Raw genomic sequence first — 19,564 nt, forward strand, 5'->3', positions numbered from 1 at the left:
GCTATAAAAGTGTAATATTGTTTCTAGTTTCCAAAAACTGAGAATGTTTCTTTATGCATCTTCTCAACTATTAGAAGCATTACCTAATAACACTCTACCACCCCTCTATTCCATGCAAGATTTTTCATTTTAGTCAGTTTGACAATGAAGCTACCTGCAAGGTATCCAAATGGAATTTTACCTTAAAATGTATTCATAATTAAAACTAACAATTAGTATGCTGTTAAACTAGAAAGACCTTTCTGGAAAGAAGAGGTGTTTCTGCAGCAAAGTGCAAATGCTACATCAGTACATAAAGTGATGTACTCAAAGTAAAATAAAAACCAAAACACTGAAAACCAGAACAACAAATAAGTTTTCCTTTATATGGTGGAATATTTCTGTTGTTTCTGACAGACTCAACAAAATGACCAGTGTATTTTAAGAAGTGTAAGAGCAGGACATCTTAGTTTGTCTTCAGGTTTGCACCTTTTCTGGCTTTCTGGCTTGCATCAGTGGATAGCAGTCACTGCAAAATATCAATTTACTATAAGTCCCAATGCCCTTCTCCTCCCTCCCTTTGCCCCCCAAAATTTGAAATGACCAAGCCATGAAGCATACAACAAATCTGGCATTCTGTAACTCAGCCTCCTGTATTCATTTAGCCTACAGTTTCACACCTATGAAATCAAACACACACAGCATGTGAGAAAGTTTTATCATTTTAGAATCAAAATATCCCTTAAAATATTTACATTTTACAGTAAAAAGGATAGCAAAACACAAAGTAATGTACAAGCTTAAGTATTCAAGTTTTTGAAGCATGGGAAATACTGGGAGAAATGAATTTACTACTACAAATCATATTTTTAAGAATTCAGGTTAAAAATGCTTTCTTATTAAAATGAGTGCCATTGAAAGCAATAACATTTGAGCAGCTCAGCCTTCCAATTTCTGGTCACAAACTGCTTCAGATGCTTAGGAAATACTTGAAAAACGAATGAAACACACTTGAATTGTTTTATTGTACTACCAAATAATTCAAAAAACTCTTTACACCACCAAGCATGTTCAATTTTGTTGTAATGTGTGTGGATTCTGAGGCTCTGCTACAGTCTTTAAAAACAGTGCAATTTAAAAAGGTTATTGTATGAAATTCACCTTTAAAATTATCCAAGCATCTTAAAACAGAAGAGAGCACAAATTACCAAAGGCAGCAACTATATTGCAGACTTGACTAAAGCCAACTTCATCAGCTAAGAAAACTTCTAAGCCTTTATTGCATATTAATAAATCTTTAAAATTTTGAATATACAGCAATGTAAAATTTTTAAAAATATTAAACTCCTACTTCTAGCGATAGTTGGTATAATGAAAAAAAGGATGAGTATTGGTACACCAAGTGGTACCAAAACACAGACTTGTTTCTGCAAAACACCAACACAGAATAAAAAAGATGGCACAATCCTAGCAGGCTTTTTCTTTTGTTTTATACAAAGTTTTACGACATTACTCTTAACAGTTTATTTAAATAAAATTCTAAAAGACTGCCTGCATCTTTTTACCTTTTGCTTTTACTTCTGTCACTGTGGTCCCTATGTCTCTCTCTGTTCTTTTCACTGTCTCGTTCTCTATGCTTCTCTTTGCTTTTCTCCCTCTCCTTATCTTTTTCATGAGGCTGTTCTTCACTTTTAGGCTTCTCTGCCTTTTTTTCTGGATTTCTAGTCTCTCTGGGGCTTTTTCCATCAGCAGCCCTATCACTATGTGGAGATCGCAATCTTTCTTTGTCTCTCTGGCCTTCCTCCCTACTCTTCCTATCTCTCTCTTTTTCCTGGTTTCTGTCCCTGCGTCTATTTCTTTCAGAATCTTGCTCCCAGTATTTTTCATTGTTCCACTCTTTTTCATGCCTGTCTTTCTTTTGGTGATGGGAATCACTGTAAAATCTTTGTCTATGTTGATCATTTTTGCTTCTATTGAACCCTCTCTCCAGATGCTGTTCCTGTCTGCCCCAAGGGTCACTGTGGCGTCTTTCTGGTCTCCTATTGTCTTTACTCTGAAAAAAATTTTCTGGCCCCATAAATCGTGATTGTTTGTGAGCCACTGGTAGCCCTTGTGCAATGGGTCCGGCATAGTGTGGTGGCTGACCTGATAAATGAGCTACTGGCCATGGCATCATAGGATTTTGAGGAAAGCCAAAGCCAGGAGGAGGAAGAAGCGGATGTGGTAAATGAGGAGGAAATCCAAACATAGGGTTATTTTGTGGAGGGAAGTTATTAGGTGCAGGAGCCTGAAACTGAAATCCAGGTGGATTAGATTTAGGATGCTGAAAATTCTGCTGTGGAGGTCTGACAGACGAGAAGCTAGCACTTGCAATAGAGCTTGGAACATTGGAAATAAATTCAGACCGAGAAGAGTTTTCGGTTTCAAAATGAGATGAAGTTGCTGTTGGTACTCTTCTAAATGAGTTCAGCGTTTCAATGTTTTGCATCACTGCATCCTCCTGTAAGTGTTTGGTATCTTCCGCTTGTGATGCAACTGTGTTATCTGCTTTTGCTGCAGTTGAACTGTACTGTGTCTCACCGGTTTGTGCATCGCTTTGATACAGGTTTACACTGACTTCTCCAGAAGACTGCTTATTCTCTGGTTCTGTTTGATCACTTCCTGAAGCATTCTGTCTGTCTTCATTTCTGCTAACTTCTCCTTCCTTGTTTTCAGAAGCATTGGTCTGCTGGCTCCGTCCAGCTGCCTGTCGTGGGTCTCTCTTAAGATTAATAAATGGTGATGATTTAGAGGTATTAGCAGTGGTACCTTCAGCAGTGCCTACATTAATATTGCTCTCACTGGGCTTTTTCCCTGCATTTGATGAGGAAGAAAAGCTGGAATTTGTGGTCCTAACTTCCTGTGCAGCGTTATTATCCTTGTCAGTTAACTGCTGCTTTGGGTCATTTTCTTTACTTTCTTCAGTTTCTTTATTCTGTGAATGAGCAGATAAATTTGCTAAAAATGTTTCTGTGGAGACATCTGGAGGTTTTCCCTTAAGACTCAGCCCTATCAAAGATGCAGCACTTCTTGCAGAACTTGAGGTCCCTACAGCTGCTGCATCCACAGTTACAGCAGTGTCAGTGGATTCTTGTAGATCATCCAAACCAGTCTTTGCTTCACCAACTTCAGTAGTTACATCAGTAACATCCATGTTTTCTTCTTTTAAGGTTGGCTGTTCATTTAATAATGGTATATCTTCACTAGTACTTGTTTCTGACTTGCTGTGCTCGTATACCTGCCCTGTCGTACCCAACAGGCTTTGAAGAATATCATCCACTGGCAACGGTTTGTTTGCGAGCTCCAGAGTAGAAGGCTGATTTTCCCATCCAACCAGGACTCCAGGAAGGAATCTGAGAGGCTTTGGCGGTTCATGTTTGGTACTTTCCACCAATGGCTCAGTAACTGCTGGAACGTCTTCTATAGCAGATTGCTGAGGTTTATTTCTCTGCTTGTGTAGCACAGTTGTGAAGGAATTAAAAAAATCATTTTCTTCTTCTTCTTCTATTGTCAACTCATGATGAGAGACTTCAGGTTTGTTTGGCTTGCTTTTCTTCTCTGGTGGCAAGTTACTCAAGGTACTTTCAGAAGTTTCATCAACAAAACTATCAGTCACACTTGCAACAGCAGTAATCTGCCTCTTCATTTTCTGGCGAATTATCAATCCCAGTAATAAATTTGGTCGATGTATTTCAATCCCTGTACAAAATTGTAACAGCAATTTATCATCTCCTTATGTTAAGGCAATTGTTTTAACAAAATAACCCCATACTCTTATAATACATTATAGGAAGTCTTCATTTTAAGATTAAAACACAACAAACAATAAAAATTACATTTCCAACATAAAAATTATGACTTCAAACACTGCAACTTAAAATTGCTTTAAGAATTATATTGCCCATTATAACTTCCAAATACAGAATATGAGACAGTTACATAGGAAATCTAGTCACATAAGAAAAAACACAGAAGTTAAACTTCATGCTAGTCTAACAAGGCTACAGTCTGGTAACAGTGGTAGCAAAGCACAAGAGGCAAAAAAAAGAAAAAGGTAAAGAACACACTTGCAACCACAGTGTCTCCTCATCAATTTCTGTTAGAAATACTTCCTTAAAGATTTACCAACAGTGACTTCCCAAAATGCTTCGCTCATTCTAGGAAGGCACTGTGTTTCAAGGTATACTATTAGCCATCTCTTCACTATGTATTCTGTTCTGTATAATTTAGCTTCTTGCAAAAAAGAATCACAGAATCAGCTAAGCTGGAAAAGACCTTTAAGATCATCAAGTCCAACCTTTACCCCAGGACTGCTAAGTCCACCACTAAACCATGTCACTAAAGGCCTCATCTGTACGTTTTCTGAACACTTACAGGGATGGTGATTCCACCACTTCGCTGGGCAGCCTGTTCTAATGCCTGAGCACCCTCTCTGTGAAAAGATTTTTCCTAATATCCAATCTAAACCTTCCCAACTGCAGACTGAGGCTGTTACCTCTTGTCCCTCATCCCCTCTTTGTTTCAGCCCTACCTATCTCAGAAGAAAAAAAAAAAAAAAAAATCAACCACAAATTTTTATAACCAATGTAAACTGATACAAAATAAGTTGGGTGCAAGCAGAATAACTGAGAGCCACTTCAGGATCTTTCATTCCTTGCCTATTTGTTTTTTAAATTTATTTTTACTTTTTTGAAAGTTTGGGACACTTGAGAAAAAAGGAATTAGTACTTTTCAAATAATGAAAAATGCTATTTTAAAGTCACAGTATCAATTTGGAACTCAGTATGACTACTGCCATGGTTCACTTGCATTACTGAATTTACTGGGACTGTAACCTACAAAGCCACATAGGTTAGAGAAGAATGCAGTAAACATGAAACAAAGTTATGCACAGTAAATTTTTTGACAACAATAAAGTAACAGAATAATCTTAAAATGGAAAATTAATGCTTTTTCAGGAAACCTAATATATTACTATGGAAAACTCAAGACATGTTTAAACAGAACAGGTGGCATTTTTAAATTTAATTTCTCTTATAGTTCTGTTGTAAACCTTGTTAAGTAGCATTATGATTATAAAGTTCCAAATTCCAAGCTGTACTTACCAGGCCCATCAAAAGGCACAAGATGATGTGGGACTTTATCTGAGGAACCTAAAGGGATGAGGTACAAATCTTTCACCTGCTTCATGTTATTGGCTGCTACACCGTAACGCTTTCTACTGCTGAAATAGGCAAACAATAACGCATAGGATATCTGATCCTCTTCAGTTACTGGGGTAAAGCGAACTACACAGATCTCCTGTAAACAAAAAGAGAAAAAGATGGTCAGATGCATTTTTCTATGACATTTTAACTGGTTTAGTAACTGCTCTTTATTTAAAAGCACAGTTCAGAGGAGAAAAAAAGCCTCCCTCAAAAAAGCAGAAAACAGAGGAGACAGAAGCAGCAGAAATAGGGCCAAAAATAACTAAGGAAAACAGGAGAAAATAAATAAAAAGCATTTAGTGTAACAAAAAGAATTACAGCATGTAACACCAAAAAAAGCCAACATTTTATCAGCCAGCTAAACACCAAGTTTTAGGGCAGAATGTCAGCTTCCACTTAATTGTTTCTCTCCCCAGTCCTAACATTACCAGAAAGCTTTATTTTGTAGTCTTATTGTGTCAAGATACTCGTTAACACTGGGAGAAGACCTAGTGTTCAGATCCCAGAACTACAACCTAGCTGGGGCTGATGCTATTTAATGGCTTAATTAATGATCTGGAAAATGGCACAGCAGACATCCTTCAAAACTGAGATGGGACCTTATCAGGGGCAGTGGCTGATATGCTGAAGGGCTGGCTGCCATTCAGAGGGGACTCAGCAGGCTCAGAAATTGGGCTGACCTTTGACATGGTCAGCAAGGGCAAACAAAATCTTGTGCCTTGAGATGGAGTAACCCCATGCACCAGGAGAGGTTGGGGGACTAACTGGCTTGAAAGCAGGTTGGCATAAAAGGACATGGGGGGATGCTGCTGGAGGACAAGCTGTATGAACCAGCAATGCGTCCACATCAAGAATGAGAACTGCATGCTGGCTGACAAAACCAAAGCAGCCATGGGGCCAAGGGAAATGATTCTTTCTATCTAGCTAGCTCTTGTAAGAGCGCATCTGGAGAACACCATGTAGTTTTGGGCTCCCCAGCACAAGGACAAGCTGCACACAGTGGGACAAGTTCAGCAGAGGCCCACCGAGACGGTTTTGTGCACTGTAACAGTACCAAAACAAATGGGTAAGAGTTAAGACATGGTGTCCAATCATCCACGATGAGTTACTGTCTCAAAGGAATACAAGGATTCTCAAACAGCAGTTGAAAGGTTAAGGTTAGATAGTGAGAAAATAAACACTACCAGCTGCCATCCATCCAATTAACTGTCAGTCCTTGAAGTATCATGTACTTTGCAAATGTGCCAGGGAAAAAGACCAAGATCTTGAGGGCAAATATGATGTATGTTAAACCACAAGCCTTCCAAAATGTAAAATTCTTACCTTGGTCCCCGAAGCCTTGATTTTTTCTACATACTCCCAGACAGTGTGAGGAGATATCCTGCCACCTACTTGAATACTATCAGGTAAATCCTATGAGAAAAGACAAGAGAAATCTGAATCCAACATACAGATTGTGGTAAATCCTTCATCCAGTATATGTTCATATATTCAAAACATATTTAATTCTTTTGGTTCTCAAATTATAATTTTAAAATCTCAGTAAAAGTTACAACAGTAGAAGCAAATTGATTTAACTTTGGGATATTTAAATTAAGATTTTTAGTGCAAAGTCACTGATCTGTACTAAATCAGTTACCGTTCAATACTGTTCATCTATACCTTTACAAAATTATTTATTTCAGTAACGTTAACCGCAAACAAGTGTACTGTGCTCTGGAAACACTCAAGTTATCTGTACGATCCACAATATCAAGCTGCTATGACAGGCCCACACCTATGTAAATAATAAACCTTCAAAATCTTAATCAGTAGGGGAAAAAAATAACCTAGACATGTGTGCATATAGACATAAATTTCTTCTGGGATATGGCTAAGTTCACTATTCATAAGCAACAAAACCAGACTTTCATGTCATTTAGGAACACTTCAGGAAAAAAATATATGTTTTTTAATACAGCAGATGAGTTTTGAAAAGAACATCATGTTCGTAAAACAATCCTTCAGTATTAAAAGGTACTGTATCTCCTGCACTTTCACTGAAGGTTTATGGCAAAGACAATCATATTAGTAGAAGACCATTCCATTAGAAAGCTAATGCAACCTCTGTCCCTGGCAGGAAGGAACACTGAGCCTTATGAGTTCTCTTTAGTTTCTGACATGAATATAACTATTTTAATAATAAAACTATTACAAGCAGTTGCATTCTCTTCCTGTCTCTCAGACACTGAAAGACATTACATAGATTAACTTTATTTTTTTTTGTTACAGGGGCAATCTAGTCTCACAATGGAAAGTTAAGACCAGAATTGCCACCAGATAGGCAAAACTTTAAAAATTAAACCCTCTTACACAGGTTTCTGTTGTAGACAATGAAAAGATTTCTCACACTGCCAACACAAAACACCAGGAGACACTTTTCTTACAAAGAATTGGTATTGAATTGCTTATTGATTTGAATTCAAAACTCAGCTACAATTTTCTTGCCTCTAATTCAGAAAAGGGATGCCACCAAGGCTGCGTCAGCAGCAATTTTGTCCTATCTTCCCTGCTACTTTAAACTATAGAAGATGCTCCATAATAAACAAAAAAATGTTCAACTTTTACAAAACCAGCTCTTGAAATACAGATGCTCTTCCTCAAAAAACATTTTACAGTGAGATGAGAGGAAAATACAAAGAACTTGAACATTGATGACCCCTGGGGTCCATGTAGGACAAACTGAAAAACACTTTACCTGCAAATTCATACCCTAACCAATGCCCTCCCACAAATACTTTACTCAGTACAATGATCATGCTTCACTGCATTTCATTATGATACTATTATTAGCCTAAAATGTAAACAGGCTGTTGAAGTAAATAAACTGTTCATTCTTTGCAGTAAATATAAATACCTCTGTTAAATACTCAAAAGAGCCAGAAACTGGATAAGCCTTAATGACAAACTTTGCCACTGAAGGCATATTGATAAAACCCTTCCAGATGAAATTCAAGCGTGCCAGAAACAGGCTTTCACATTCCACAGTACCAGGTGTTTCTGACCTAAAAAAAGACAAACAAAAATCACTTTGTTTACAACATAACCTACAAGATAATATAAATCATCATTTTCCTTTCCAGAATAAATGATGTGGCGTTAAGAATTTTCTTTTTCCGTTAAGCCTACTTGAAGGTCAATGAAAAGAGATAGGCATACAACCATATTTCTCATCTTCCAGTGGAGTAGAAACAAATTACAAGGACAGTCAGATAAGCAGCACATTAGTTCACTAATGTACCTTTTAAGAATGGAAAGGAAGCAACATACTGCCTGCTGGTCTACCCTCAACCCTGCTTTCCTAGTTCCCACATTTTGTTGCAATATTGTCTGTCCATGACCTGAATACCTGCATTCCCCTTCCCCAGCCTTGTCCCACAAGCTGTTTCCTCATCTCTTCTCACCCATGCATTATTTCCACAGCTTCTGTGATTGCCTCCTCCTAAATATCAAAATATCCTAGGTACACTATTAGTGGTTTTAAGCTAGCCACTAGCAGTGCCAGATGTGCTGTTACAGTAACACAGCACATTTCTTTCTGTCTACACTAGAAACTGCTTCTTTGAATCTTCAGCAAGATCTTCATCTTTATTCAAAATAACTTCTGCAAGTTATTCAGAAGTCCACTGTCCTCGGTAAAGGATCACACTTTCCTGAGAAAGGCAGAATTTCAGCACAAACTCTGGTCAATTCTAAATAACTGGGAATCAATTCTTTTCTAGAAGACCTTCCCTCAAACCAGAAAAAAAACAGCCTCGTAAAATGAAATTTCCTCTTTAGCAGAGTAGAGTGTGGAAGAAAATAAAGACAGAATAGGCAGAAAACATGGCAAAACATCAAACAAGCTGCTGTTAACTGTCATTTCTAGAAAAGCGTTGCTTTAGGATTTGAAACTGGCCTGATTTATCAGCATAAATGCTCTGTTTAGAGCAATCTCAAATTCCCTAGCCTTATATATAGAATCACACACACACATTCAAATGCAGAACTGTATATTCAATGTTCCTTAACAGCAAAATATAAAATCTATATCCTGACTTTTTAATATGAACTCATGTGCCTTTTTAGATCTTTTTGCACCATAAAACATAAGGTAGCTTACTTTTCCCCAAAAGACAACGTGGCAATTAGAAGTTTATAATCACAACAATATATGAAGTATTATTTATATAAATGCACAGCATCATTTACTTCAGAAGAGAATCCCATTCCTAAACAGAGGTGTACAAGTTCCAAGTACACAAATGGATTACTGAAATGTCATTAAAAGATTGGCCTTAGTCATAATAGCTTAACAAGACTCTTTCTTTTAAAAATACTGTTTCTACATTTTAATTTACTTTGGAAGAGGTGTGAATGATGACTTTGATGAGTCTTGCTTATCATCTTCTAGTAATTCAGAAGCTAAAATACTTGATGTTGAAGAAAGCGCATCTGCAATGCTCTCTGCTTCATTGTCTGATTGCTTTCGTGCAACTCCAACAGATACTTTCACTTTTTTTGCAGAAGGATCATCAGTAGGTGGTGCCATTCGTCCTGCAGGGAAAGAAATGCAATGCTTTTTATTTTTTATTGAAGAAACAAGAGGATTTCCTTCAAAGACACGGAAGATGCATCAAAACCACTACAATTGCCATTGAAGTGGGGCAGCATAAACTAAATTCTATACATATTTATACAATATTATACATAAATATTGCCACTACTGGGATATGATAAAGAGGAATTAAAAAGAGTATGTACACCCATTAAAGGGATTTTCTTCTGTGAAGTCTTTTTTTTAATAGAAGACAAGTTTATGCTCATAGCCCGTCATTTTAATAGTCTCTTTCGTAAATTATGAAGTAAAACACTTCTTCATGGCAGGGAGGTTGGAACTTGATGATCTTAAGGTCCTTTCCAACCCTAACTATTCTATGATTCTACATCTTTGTCAGCAAACTAGTGAAAAAAAAAAACAAACCCACATTTATTTACATCCCTGAGGTACACAGAGATTTACGACTGAAAAGCATTACACATGTATGACGTATTTATTTTGACATGCTTTCAAAATTACCTATGCAGATTTTGCAGTTAAGATCGAAGAGATGATTTTTATGTTGACTTGTGGTATCTGGAGATGCAGATTCATTTATATCCTTATGTTTTTCAGCTTCCTCTGACTTCTCAAACAACTTTGTATGAGGTTCCTAGGAGAAGTTAAACAAATTTCTGTTAGCCTTTTTTTCTTCTGTTAATAATCCTAATATTGCCCTTCACGTTGCTTAAATATTTTATGGCATTTTCTTCCCTTCAGACATAAAACCCCTCCTTCACCTGTATAGCCTAAAAGATTATCCCAAAATCTACAGATCCATTAAAAGAATGAATTGGTATTCCTAAATATTTTTTAGGTAAGATATAAAATATTTTCTACTATTGCCAGTATTCATCATACAGTGATGGACACAAAACCACCAGGCCCGGATGTGAAAGTAAGCAAGGATAAAAGAAAAATTAAACTCAAATCAGATCTAACATATAATCACGAATCTAAACAACAAAATCATACACAGACCAGTTTACAACCATACTATCTACAAACTGAATACACTTTGTTGCCATGTTTTCTTTTCTACCTGAATTTCCATGGCTTCCTCTTGTTCTTTCATTGGTGTTTCACTTTCAATTTCTATTTCTCCTTTGTGAGTAATTTTTGTGATAGGTCTTCTTTCAACTTCCCTCTGTTCTTTCTCAATCATTTCAATTGTCTGTAAAAGCCAAGAAGTTACATGTATTTAATTCTATACAATAAAATTTGGAATACCACATATATACCAGCAAAATATAGGATTACAATTAGGAAACCACATACAGAAAAAAGAATATAACCTTACTTTGCAAATGTCAAATAGTTTCATAAAGCAAATGTACAAGCAGCCATTTTAAGCTGACTTACAGTGCAGCAAGTGCTTATTGGTCATGTATTTAACCATGCCATAAAGGAGACTTTTGACACTAAAATTAAAGATAGGCAATCCTGAATTTACAACAGCTAAAGAAGAAAAAAACATCAACTCTATTCCCATAACAGTAGGGACAATGTAGGACATAAAGATTTGTGTACTTTTCAATTTTTTTTCAATAGCTCATTTTTCAGTACATAAACCTAACACTCTGCCTCAAAAAAAACCCAAACATTTAAAAATATTAAGGTAATGAATATGTTAATTCTGATCAGTACTGCTGCTTTGCTCTGTTGCAAAAAATTAAACATAAACCAGTATTTATAAAATTGTTTCTTGAAGCACAGTTCTACTTAAACCAGAAACAGTTTGTTTTGGCAGTCCCCAGTATTTTAAGCCTGGTTTTACAAGGAAACAAGATTCTATGATTGTTTTATCTGTCTGCCAAATACTTACAGTTACTCTAGAACATTGCTAGGGAAACTTTTAAAAAGATTAGTATGTAGCACTCTCAAAGTCTTGCTTAAATAAAATGAAAAGTACCATCAAATGATACATTGTTATTTGTTTCACACACCATATTCCATTTCAACTTCTAGAAATTTTGAAGTATTTCTCTGAAACATTTAGGACCCCCTTCAGCAATTTTCAAGCAGCATACACTTTTGTTTTGAAGCTATTCCTCACAGCAGTGGAATATTGTTTTGTGTGGTCTGTTTTCAGTATTTTATTAATGTTTATAAAAGTAAGTGTAACAAAGACGTACTACATAAGATGAGCAAAACCAAAATGCATGCCAGTTAACACTACCCAAATTTTGTGCCTTTCAGTTCTAAGAAGCAACATACAAATATCAAAAGATTTTGCCAACACAAATCCAGATTTGGTAAGCTACAAAACTTGCTGCTATAAACCAGGCATTTCTGAGCAGCTGCAGTTAACTATAATTGGATTAACTGCACAATAAATAGGGTACTAAGAAAAAAGGATGTTCTATAAAAATAATATAGCTCCTCATATTCCTGTTAGTCCTTCTAAGCTGTTAACACAGCTACAGATACAGTGAGACTTCCTGTTTCAAGAAAATTAATGCCCAAACTAACCTAGTAAACTCTGTTGGGGACTTTTTGGTGGCATATTTTTTGTTTGGGTTTTCTGTTTTGGTTTGTTTTCTTGGGGGGAGTTTGGTTTTTGAAACTTGTTTGGGCCTTTTTTTGCAGTTAGGGATTGTTGCTCATTTTGTTGGAGGTTTTTTTTGGGTTGGGGTGTGAGTGGGTTTTTTTCTCCTTTGAACTCTTTTCACAGTGGCAGATTAGATTTCCAGCTTCAGGTCTGCTTCTTGGGAAGCCAACTGTCATGCTCCATCAGTATGTAAGTTGCAAACAACAGTTCTGTTTGGTTTGTCCACAGAGATCTCTCTCCATTTTTAAGAAACCAGTATCTATAAAGCTCCAGCTAGAGCTTTAAAAACTTGTTAGAAATAATGACAAAGAAGCCTTCACACTTGAGACAGAAGAAAGGAAGAACAAGAAACAACAAAGTTGCACAACAAGGGAAAACACATGGTTTCCCCCTTTCAGGAATTTACTATACTTCTTTTACTTCTGCCCAAACAAACCCTTTGGGTTTTGAATACTAAATAAATTATAGAGATCTTCCTGATTAGTCAGAGTTGCTTTGTGCAACATGGATTCTGTTTTTTCTGTTTGCACATTAAGTGTATGTAGAAGTTTGTTATGCTTAAGCAGTGAAATAAACAATGTAAGTTGACAAATCTTACGTGTCTGTTTTCTCTTTGTCTCCAAGCAGCCAGTTCTTTGGAAGCCAGTTCTTCTGGGCTCATTTTTATTAGATGGTCAGGAGTAACCTCTCCTTTCAATACTTTCTTAAATAATATCTAGAAGATAGAAGAAAAGCTTCACTATTGCTATCAAGACAGAAACAGCTTGCAGCTGGGAATAAAGCAGAGAAGCATCAAACAACATACTCTGTACAGCTATATGGGTACTGTGGTTTTGTAATTATCTCGCACTGCAGGAAGCTGTACTAGATTTTGCAACATAAAAAGCCCAGTTCCAGAGCAACATTTATTCTACATAACAGATTGTATCTACATTATACACATTAATGATCAGACACATAATTAACTGCTGTTCCAAAAGAGAAGGTAAGTTTATGCCCATGGCAGCAGTAACTCCCCAGTATTACACAGCAGAAAGAAGTTAGTACTAAGATGATGTCTTTGCCTGTTGACTGAACAAAATTCCTGGGGTAAAAAAAACCCACAGAATTTAGCAGCATGAGCAAAGAGAAGCCAGTGACAGAACTTATTCTACTCATACAATCTACAGCTGGCTAACTGCAATAGTAAAATACTGCAGACAAAGCGACTTGATCAGAATAACTGATAAAAGGACAAAAGATAGAAGCTGAGGAAGCATGATACTGAATAACGGGCTCAAAGAAAGCAGAAAAGAGAGCAAAGACCAAACTTGAGAAATGTGGGTATGAAAAAGCAGTGAGACAAGCTACAGGTCAGAAACAAAAGTATGTGCAGTAAGCAGCAAAAGTTGGGAGTGGGGGTGAAGGAGGGAGGTGGGGACACCAAGACAACAGATCAGAGATAAAGACAAACACATTAGGCAAGCTGTATCTACTACATTTTGAAATCCCATCATAAGAAGTACTCTCAGAGCAAGGAGTTGAAGAATTAATGATGAGGAACAGGTGAAAAAGAACACAAGGAACACCATGTGCATAAGGCAAACGACATCAAACAGATGAGGAAAATTAAAAAAACAAAACCAAACAAGATAAACTCTGAAAGGATTAATAATGTATGTACATAGGAGACTTTAATCTACAACAAATAAAGGATTTATGTAAAGCACAACAGACAAATAATACGTACATTATTTTTAGGATCTTTTAGATTGAACATTAAACTTCTGTATTTGTTCTTGTACTTTGAGTCAGTGTCCCGAAAAAAAGAAAACAACTCTCTTTCAATCCTTGTGGCAACTTTTGCTGCTCTCTCCTCAGGAATCTTTAAACTGGAGTCTGTCAATCTGTGAGAGAACACAACGGCAAAAATTACCAAATGCTTCCAAATAACTTTCTCTGACTTCTGAAATAAAATTATTACAAATGTAATTTAATACTTTAATTATATATATCTTTACCTTTTCATCAGAATTTCCTTAAGAGACTGCTTGACACTTTGTCTTATCTGATCAGCAGAAGGTTTGGAAGCTGGCACAGCTGGCAGGTGTGTTGCACTAAAGGATCCTTTCTCATTTTTCTTTTTCTTAATTTCTTGTTTCTCATGAGTACCTACCAAAACACAGTTAAAAACTGTAAGCTACTCAAGCCACTGCTATAAACTTTTACTGTTGCAGGATGTCATAAAGTTTTATTTTTAAACTGCTAAGAAGTGACCTTCAAGGAAAAGCAAAGGAATGGACTGTTTCGTTGTTGTTTTTGTTTTTTTTTTTTTTTTTTTTTGGGGGGGGGGGGGGGTGTTTTGTCGCTTTGTTTCTTTGGTTGTTTTGTTTTGTCTTTTTATTTGGATATTGTTTTAATTAGATTAACCCAAAAGAAACTTCTTTAAAAGAAACAAACAGGACTGTTGCTCTTTGACTAAAGGTATGTTTTAATTAGATTAATCCAAAAGAAACTTCTTTAAAAGAAACAAACAGGACTGTTGCTCTTCGACTAAAGGTATTTTCTTCTACACTGAACCAAGATGACCAGTGCTCATTAGCTTGATTTTACTTGGGAATTTTGACTCTGAATTTCTGTAATGGCATACATTAATTTTTAAATGAGTATACTGAGAAATAATATCTGGAAAGCATGTATTATAAGCATCACAAATTTTACATTAAGATAGCATTTTTCATTAAACTTAGCATTTCTGTATCTGCTGGCCATCAGAATTATTTCAATTATAATAATCTGAGTTTCTGATTAGGCAACAGACATTCTTAAACAAGGCCATTATAAGGTTTGTGACACAAATTATATGAATAGTGAAAAATTCTAATAAAATTAAAACTGTTAAAGCAAAAAAAAACAAATTTCTTCAAACTTAAATTTTCAGAATGTAAACTGAAAGCTTGCTTGTCTCGGCCTGTGAATGTCATTAATACAAAGCAGTAGCTTTTTATTTACGAAAGCAATGGGAAATAATATTAATTTATTTACTTTCTGCTCTGAAAACTGAAACAAATTGAAGACTTGATAAATATCTAACTTACGTGTTTGATGGTAAAAAAACCCTATTTCTTTATTATTAGTTTCAGCCACTGAGTACAACGTAAAACATGCAACATGCAAATGAACTGTGTTTTCAAGTAGTTAATAAAGACAGATTTTCTTTTCTGTTGGGCAGACTGTGCGGTTGGATCATCAAGTCTCTCATTATTTTGACTATGATCCCTATCAAAATTACTGATTTTCCCCTCCTTGCCAGCAAGGTAGTACTGACCCTAGACCAGTTTGCCATTCTGCACTGTGATTTAAAGTATTCAGATAATAGGCTTGTTTATTAAAGCAGCTCTAACAATGCTTTAGTTGCTCAATGCATTTTTGTGCTTATCTTCTCCGAAAGAGGAGGATGAAGAACTGGACTAAAACTAATAGCCTGAGGGAGGCATGGAAAACGGAAAACCTCCACCTGCCAGCAACGTTTTGGCAAAGTTTCAACTCTCCAAAAACACAGGGGAGGCTATGGGCAAGATTAGCAATAAACAATTCCACTATAAGCATAATTCAAAGCAGTTAAGAGATTAAGACAAATGTGCTGATTAATAATTTTATAGTAACTGTCCTAAATGAGACTGCCAAATCTCTCCTCTGTTTAAAAAGGATTTTTAGATTAACTTATATTCTGAAATCATAATCGTAAAATCTTTTTGTCACCTCCTAGTTCAAGCAACATATTTTAGAAGAATTATTTCATAGATGCCAAGATTCATTTCACTTCACACTATTTGCGCTTGAAAAACTAATATTATAAAAGTCATTGTCCTTCACTGTACATTTATGAGAATTACAGCATGAAGTACATTACCAAACCTCACTACCTGATTTTGTGGACTTTTCAACCACACTAAGGGTTTCTTTACTTATTTTTTCATTTTTGTCTTCAGGGGACCGGCGAGGAACTACAGCAGTTTGTGATCCTTTTCGAGCAGGAATGTGTTGCCCTTTTCTCGTATCTGAGTCTCTGGACTCTGGCAAGTTCTTCCCATCACCAGACTCCTGAAGTAAACATTTACATATGTTAGCATGCTACTGAATGCTACAATGAACAACTATGTAATTACCACACATTTTCCACATTTTTTTTAAAGTCTAAGTCAAAACATATAATGAATTCCCTGGATGTATGTATAGTATTTTCTAAAAGGTTACCGAATATCCCAAATTACTGCAAAGTACTGCTTAACAGCCACTTTGAAATATTGGCTGAAAACACATCACAGGCAATTTGCAGTTAAACTCCATGTTGAAAAACAGTATGTTTTCAGTTATTTTAAAAGATCAGGGATACGAATGAACACCCCTTAACCACGTAACCACAGGAAGTCACTTCTGTTTAGAAATCACATGTAAACCAAAATTAAACACAGTACTTACGTGAATTACACTACTACTCAAAGACAAAAAGGCTTACTGGGTTAAGTTATGAGGAATATGCTATATACTGAAACCCTCTAAAGAATTGTAACAAAAAACCATCTCACTGCTCTTGCAAATTATCATTCGGCTAATAATATGAGACACACAGAAAGTAGAAAGGCCACAATTAAAACGTTAGGCATTTTCTTCTGCATGTAAACTGAACTTGAAACAGCCAAGCTAAAATACTGTTTTCATATTCCCAGAATCATAGAATGGTTTGTGTTGGAAAGAACCTTAGAGATCATCTAGTTCCAACCTCTATGCCATGGGCAGAGACACTCTTCCACTAGATCAGGTGGCTCAAAGACCCATCCAACCTGGCCTTGCACACTTTCAGGGACAGGGCAGCCAACAGCTTCCCAGGGCAGCCTGTGTCAGTGCCTGACTCACTTTAGATATAGTTAAAACAACTGCAGTTTATATCATACAGCAAATTGACAGACATCCTGTAGAAGTGCTTAGAAATCTGAAGAAAAATGCATGAAGTTCTTCACCTTTTCTATATACACCAGTATGTATAGGTATATATACACACATGCATACGACGTGCACATAACCCTGCTTGGTATAAGAGGAGTTTATCACTATCTTTAAAAAACAGTCAAACCAGTTAGAAAATGAAGTAACTCTGAAAAAAATAATGGAGAAATTTGAAATTAAGATTCACAAAAATGTTTGAAACGTGATTATTTTAAATAGCAGGGGGTTAGGAGGAAATTCCTTCTACCCCCAATAATTAACAGCATCTTAAGCATTAAATAAGACACACCCGTCTGAAGATTTTGACTTTGTGCTTCCCAGTGTCCTCCACTTGCTTTGTTTTTTCAGTTGTTGCATTCAGATTACAAGTAGGTGTTTGCTTCGACATCCCCAGTTTTTCACACTGACTTTCTTTTTCTTCTCTGTGGATTTCAGTTTTCACTTGATTATCTGGTACACTTTGATCCAAACACTCAATTTTTTTGTCTTCTTCAGCACAGCATTTCACACACACATATTCTTTATCTTCTTCACCCATCTGCTGTGCTTGAGAAAGGCTCAGTCCAACACAATCACCATGAAACCAATCATCACATCTACCACAGCCTACCATAAACCTGAAAACAAAAGAAGAGGTAAGTCAGCATACAATCAAAGAAGATACAACAATTAGAGCAGAACATACCATACTTGATTTGTGCATCTCAACAATTCTTTCTTACCTGGGAAGGGATTTTCTTTGTAGCTTTACATCCATCTCCAGCCTTACGACATGGCACAGAATTCCTGAGAAACACTTTTTAAGCCATTCTGCCTTTTGCAGTAGTCCAAGAGACTATCATAACCTCATGTTTTTGTAACCTGTCCCCAGATCCTACCAACAGGATTTTTCAGACTACTATTAAAAGAAAAATAAATAAAATTCCTGACTGGATTAAGGAAAAAAAACAAAACAAAAAAAAACCACCACCACCACAAAACCCACCAAAATAAACAGAAACCAAAAGCCAAAAACACACACCTATACTCTCCAAACCAGTAAACTTGTGTTTGAAAAGTTTGGAAAGTTCCTTCCAAGTCCTATTACCCTTTACTTCCTTCAAATATGATCACTCACCATCCTACCCACTGCACCATACCTACTGCAGTCTTCCATATCAGTAAGATATTTAAGCATTCTGAAAATATGACAAATGCAGCAACATCAAGCTATTCTAAACTAGTTGCTATTTTTACATCACATTGCTTAGACCATTATTACTGAAATACTTACAGAAAATTCCTTTTTACTGGTGAATATGGAACCAGGAGCCTTCAACTATATCTGTCTAGCTTGCAGTGACTGGTTTGTTTTAAACAACGTACATGCCACTTTTGTGTTGCTATGCTATTGAGAGCTATTTAAAGGATGTTTCAAACACCAAAGGACACCCTTCATCTCAGAGGTACTTCAAGTCCTTCATTACTTTAATAGTAAAAGTAACTTTAGGTACAGATAGTATTTTCAAAGTAAAGATAACTTGGCCTAAAATAAAGCCACAATTTCTGATTATTTTGTGGAAGCATTTTGAAAACTTCCTTAAGTATCACTAGTACATACTTGCACTGATAGGTACAATTGCCAGTGGAACAATTTGGGAGGGATGTGAAATTTCAAAGTCACATAGGTTGACCCCTCAATAAAGTGATTCCAGGACACTTATATGGCAGTAATGATTTTTTTATTTTTTTTTTAAATCCTTTCTTATAAACTGGCATCATTACTAAAGATCTGCTTTCAAATGATCTAGGAAGATCTCTTGCACTATCCATTCATTCTCTTTTTCCTTTTATATCCCTGGGTTTGCTTTTGTTTTATACTTACATAGTAATTCATAAAACGCTGGTTGTTCAGCAATATAAGCCAGAAGCTAAATACACCGACCTGTAAACCCTGTGCCTTTAATCCAATAGCCTATAAATCTCTTTCATAAGATGAGTCTAAGGAAAATGATTCCTAATTTATGTATGTTCCTATTCAGGCTAGAATCTGCCATCTGCTGACTTACCTACTTTGCAAAACCATATAAACACTACACAACGTGCTTAGAGGAACTTTCTCCAGAACTGCAAATGAACACTGCAGATGGTTTGATGCAAGTATTGTAGTCAAGAAATTCTGGTATCTCAAGAGATGAAAACCTT

The 19,564-nt window shown here is 36.1% G+C and overlaps 1 protein-coding gene across 8 annotated transcripts in view; it reads right to left on the reverse strand.

Annotated features, from left to right (window-relative positions):
• Positions 1 to 345: 345 nt before the first annotated feature.
• The window catches only part of PHF3 (PHD finger protein 3), a 50,910-nt gene continuing 31,691 nt past the window's right edge, over positions 346 to 19,564 (reverse strand). For 7 of the 8 annotated variants that reach the window (XM_062626105.1, XM_062626106.1, XM_062626109.1 and 4 more), the window contains 12 exons: positions 17,670 to 17,997; positions 16,300 to 16,477; positions 14,395 to 14,545; positions 14,124 to 14,280; positions 12,993 to 13,109; positions 10,886 to 11,017; positions 10,324 to 10,456; positions 9,605 to 9,800; positions 8,122 to 8,269; positions 6,549 to 6,638; positions 5,124 to 5,319; positions 346 to 3,717 (listed from right to left, as the gene is read on the reverse strand). In XM_062626105.1, the coding sequence (XP_062482089.1) occupies positions 1,541 to 3,717; positions 5,124 to 5,319; positions 6,549 to 6,638; positions 8,122 to 8,269; positions 9,605 to 9,800; positions 10,324 to 10,456; positions 10,886 to 11,017; positions 12,993 to 13,109; positions 14,124 to 14,280; positions 14,395 to 14,545; positions 16,300 to 16,477; positions 17,670 to 17,997 (4,003 nt within the window). In that variant the 3' untranslated portion in view covers positions 346 to 1,540. Of the gene's footprint in view, positions 3,718 to 5,123; positions 5,320 to 6,548; positions 6,639 to 8,121; positions 8,270 to 9,604; positions 9,801 to 10,323; positions 10,457 to 10,885; positions 11,018 to 12,992; positions 13,110 to 14,123; positions 14,281 to 14,394; positions 14,546 to 16,299; positions 16,478 to 17,669; positions 17,998 to 18,102; positions 18,283 to 19,564 lie in introns of those variants that run through there. The other variant, XM_062626113.1, reaches the window with a different exon arrangement.

The sequence above is a fragment of the Pezoporus occidentalis genome, unplaced genomic scaffold (genome assembly GCF_034315485.1).
Source record: "Pezoporus occidentalis ecotype Australia unplaced genomic scaffold, CSIRO_AGI_Poc_V1 ctg29, whole genome shotgun sequence".
Taxonomy (NCBI): domain Eukaryota; kingdom Metazoa; phylum Chordata; class Aves; order Psittaciformes; family Psittacidae; genus Pezoporus; species Pezoporus occidentalis.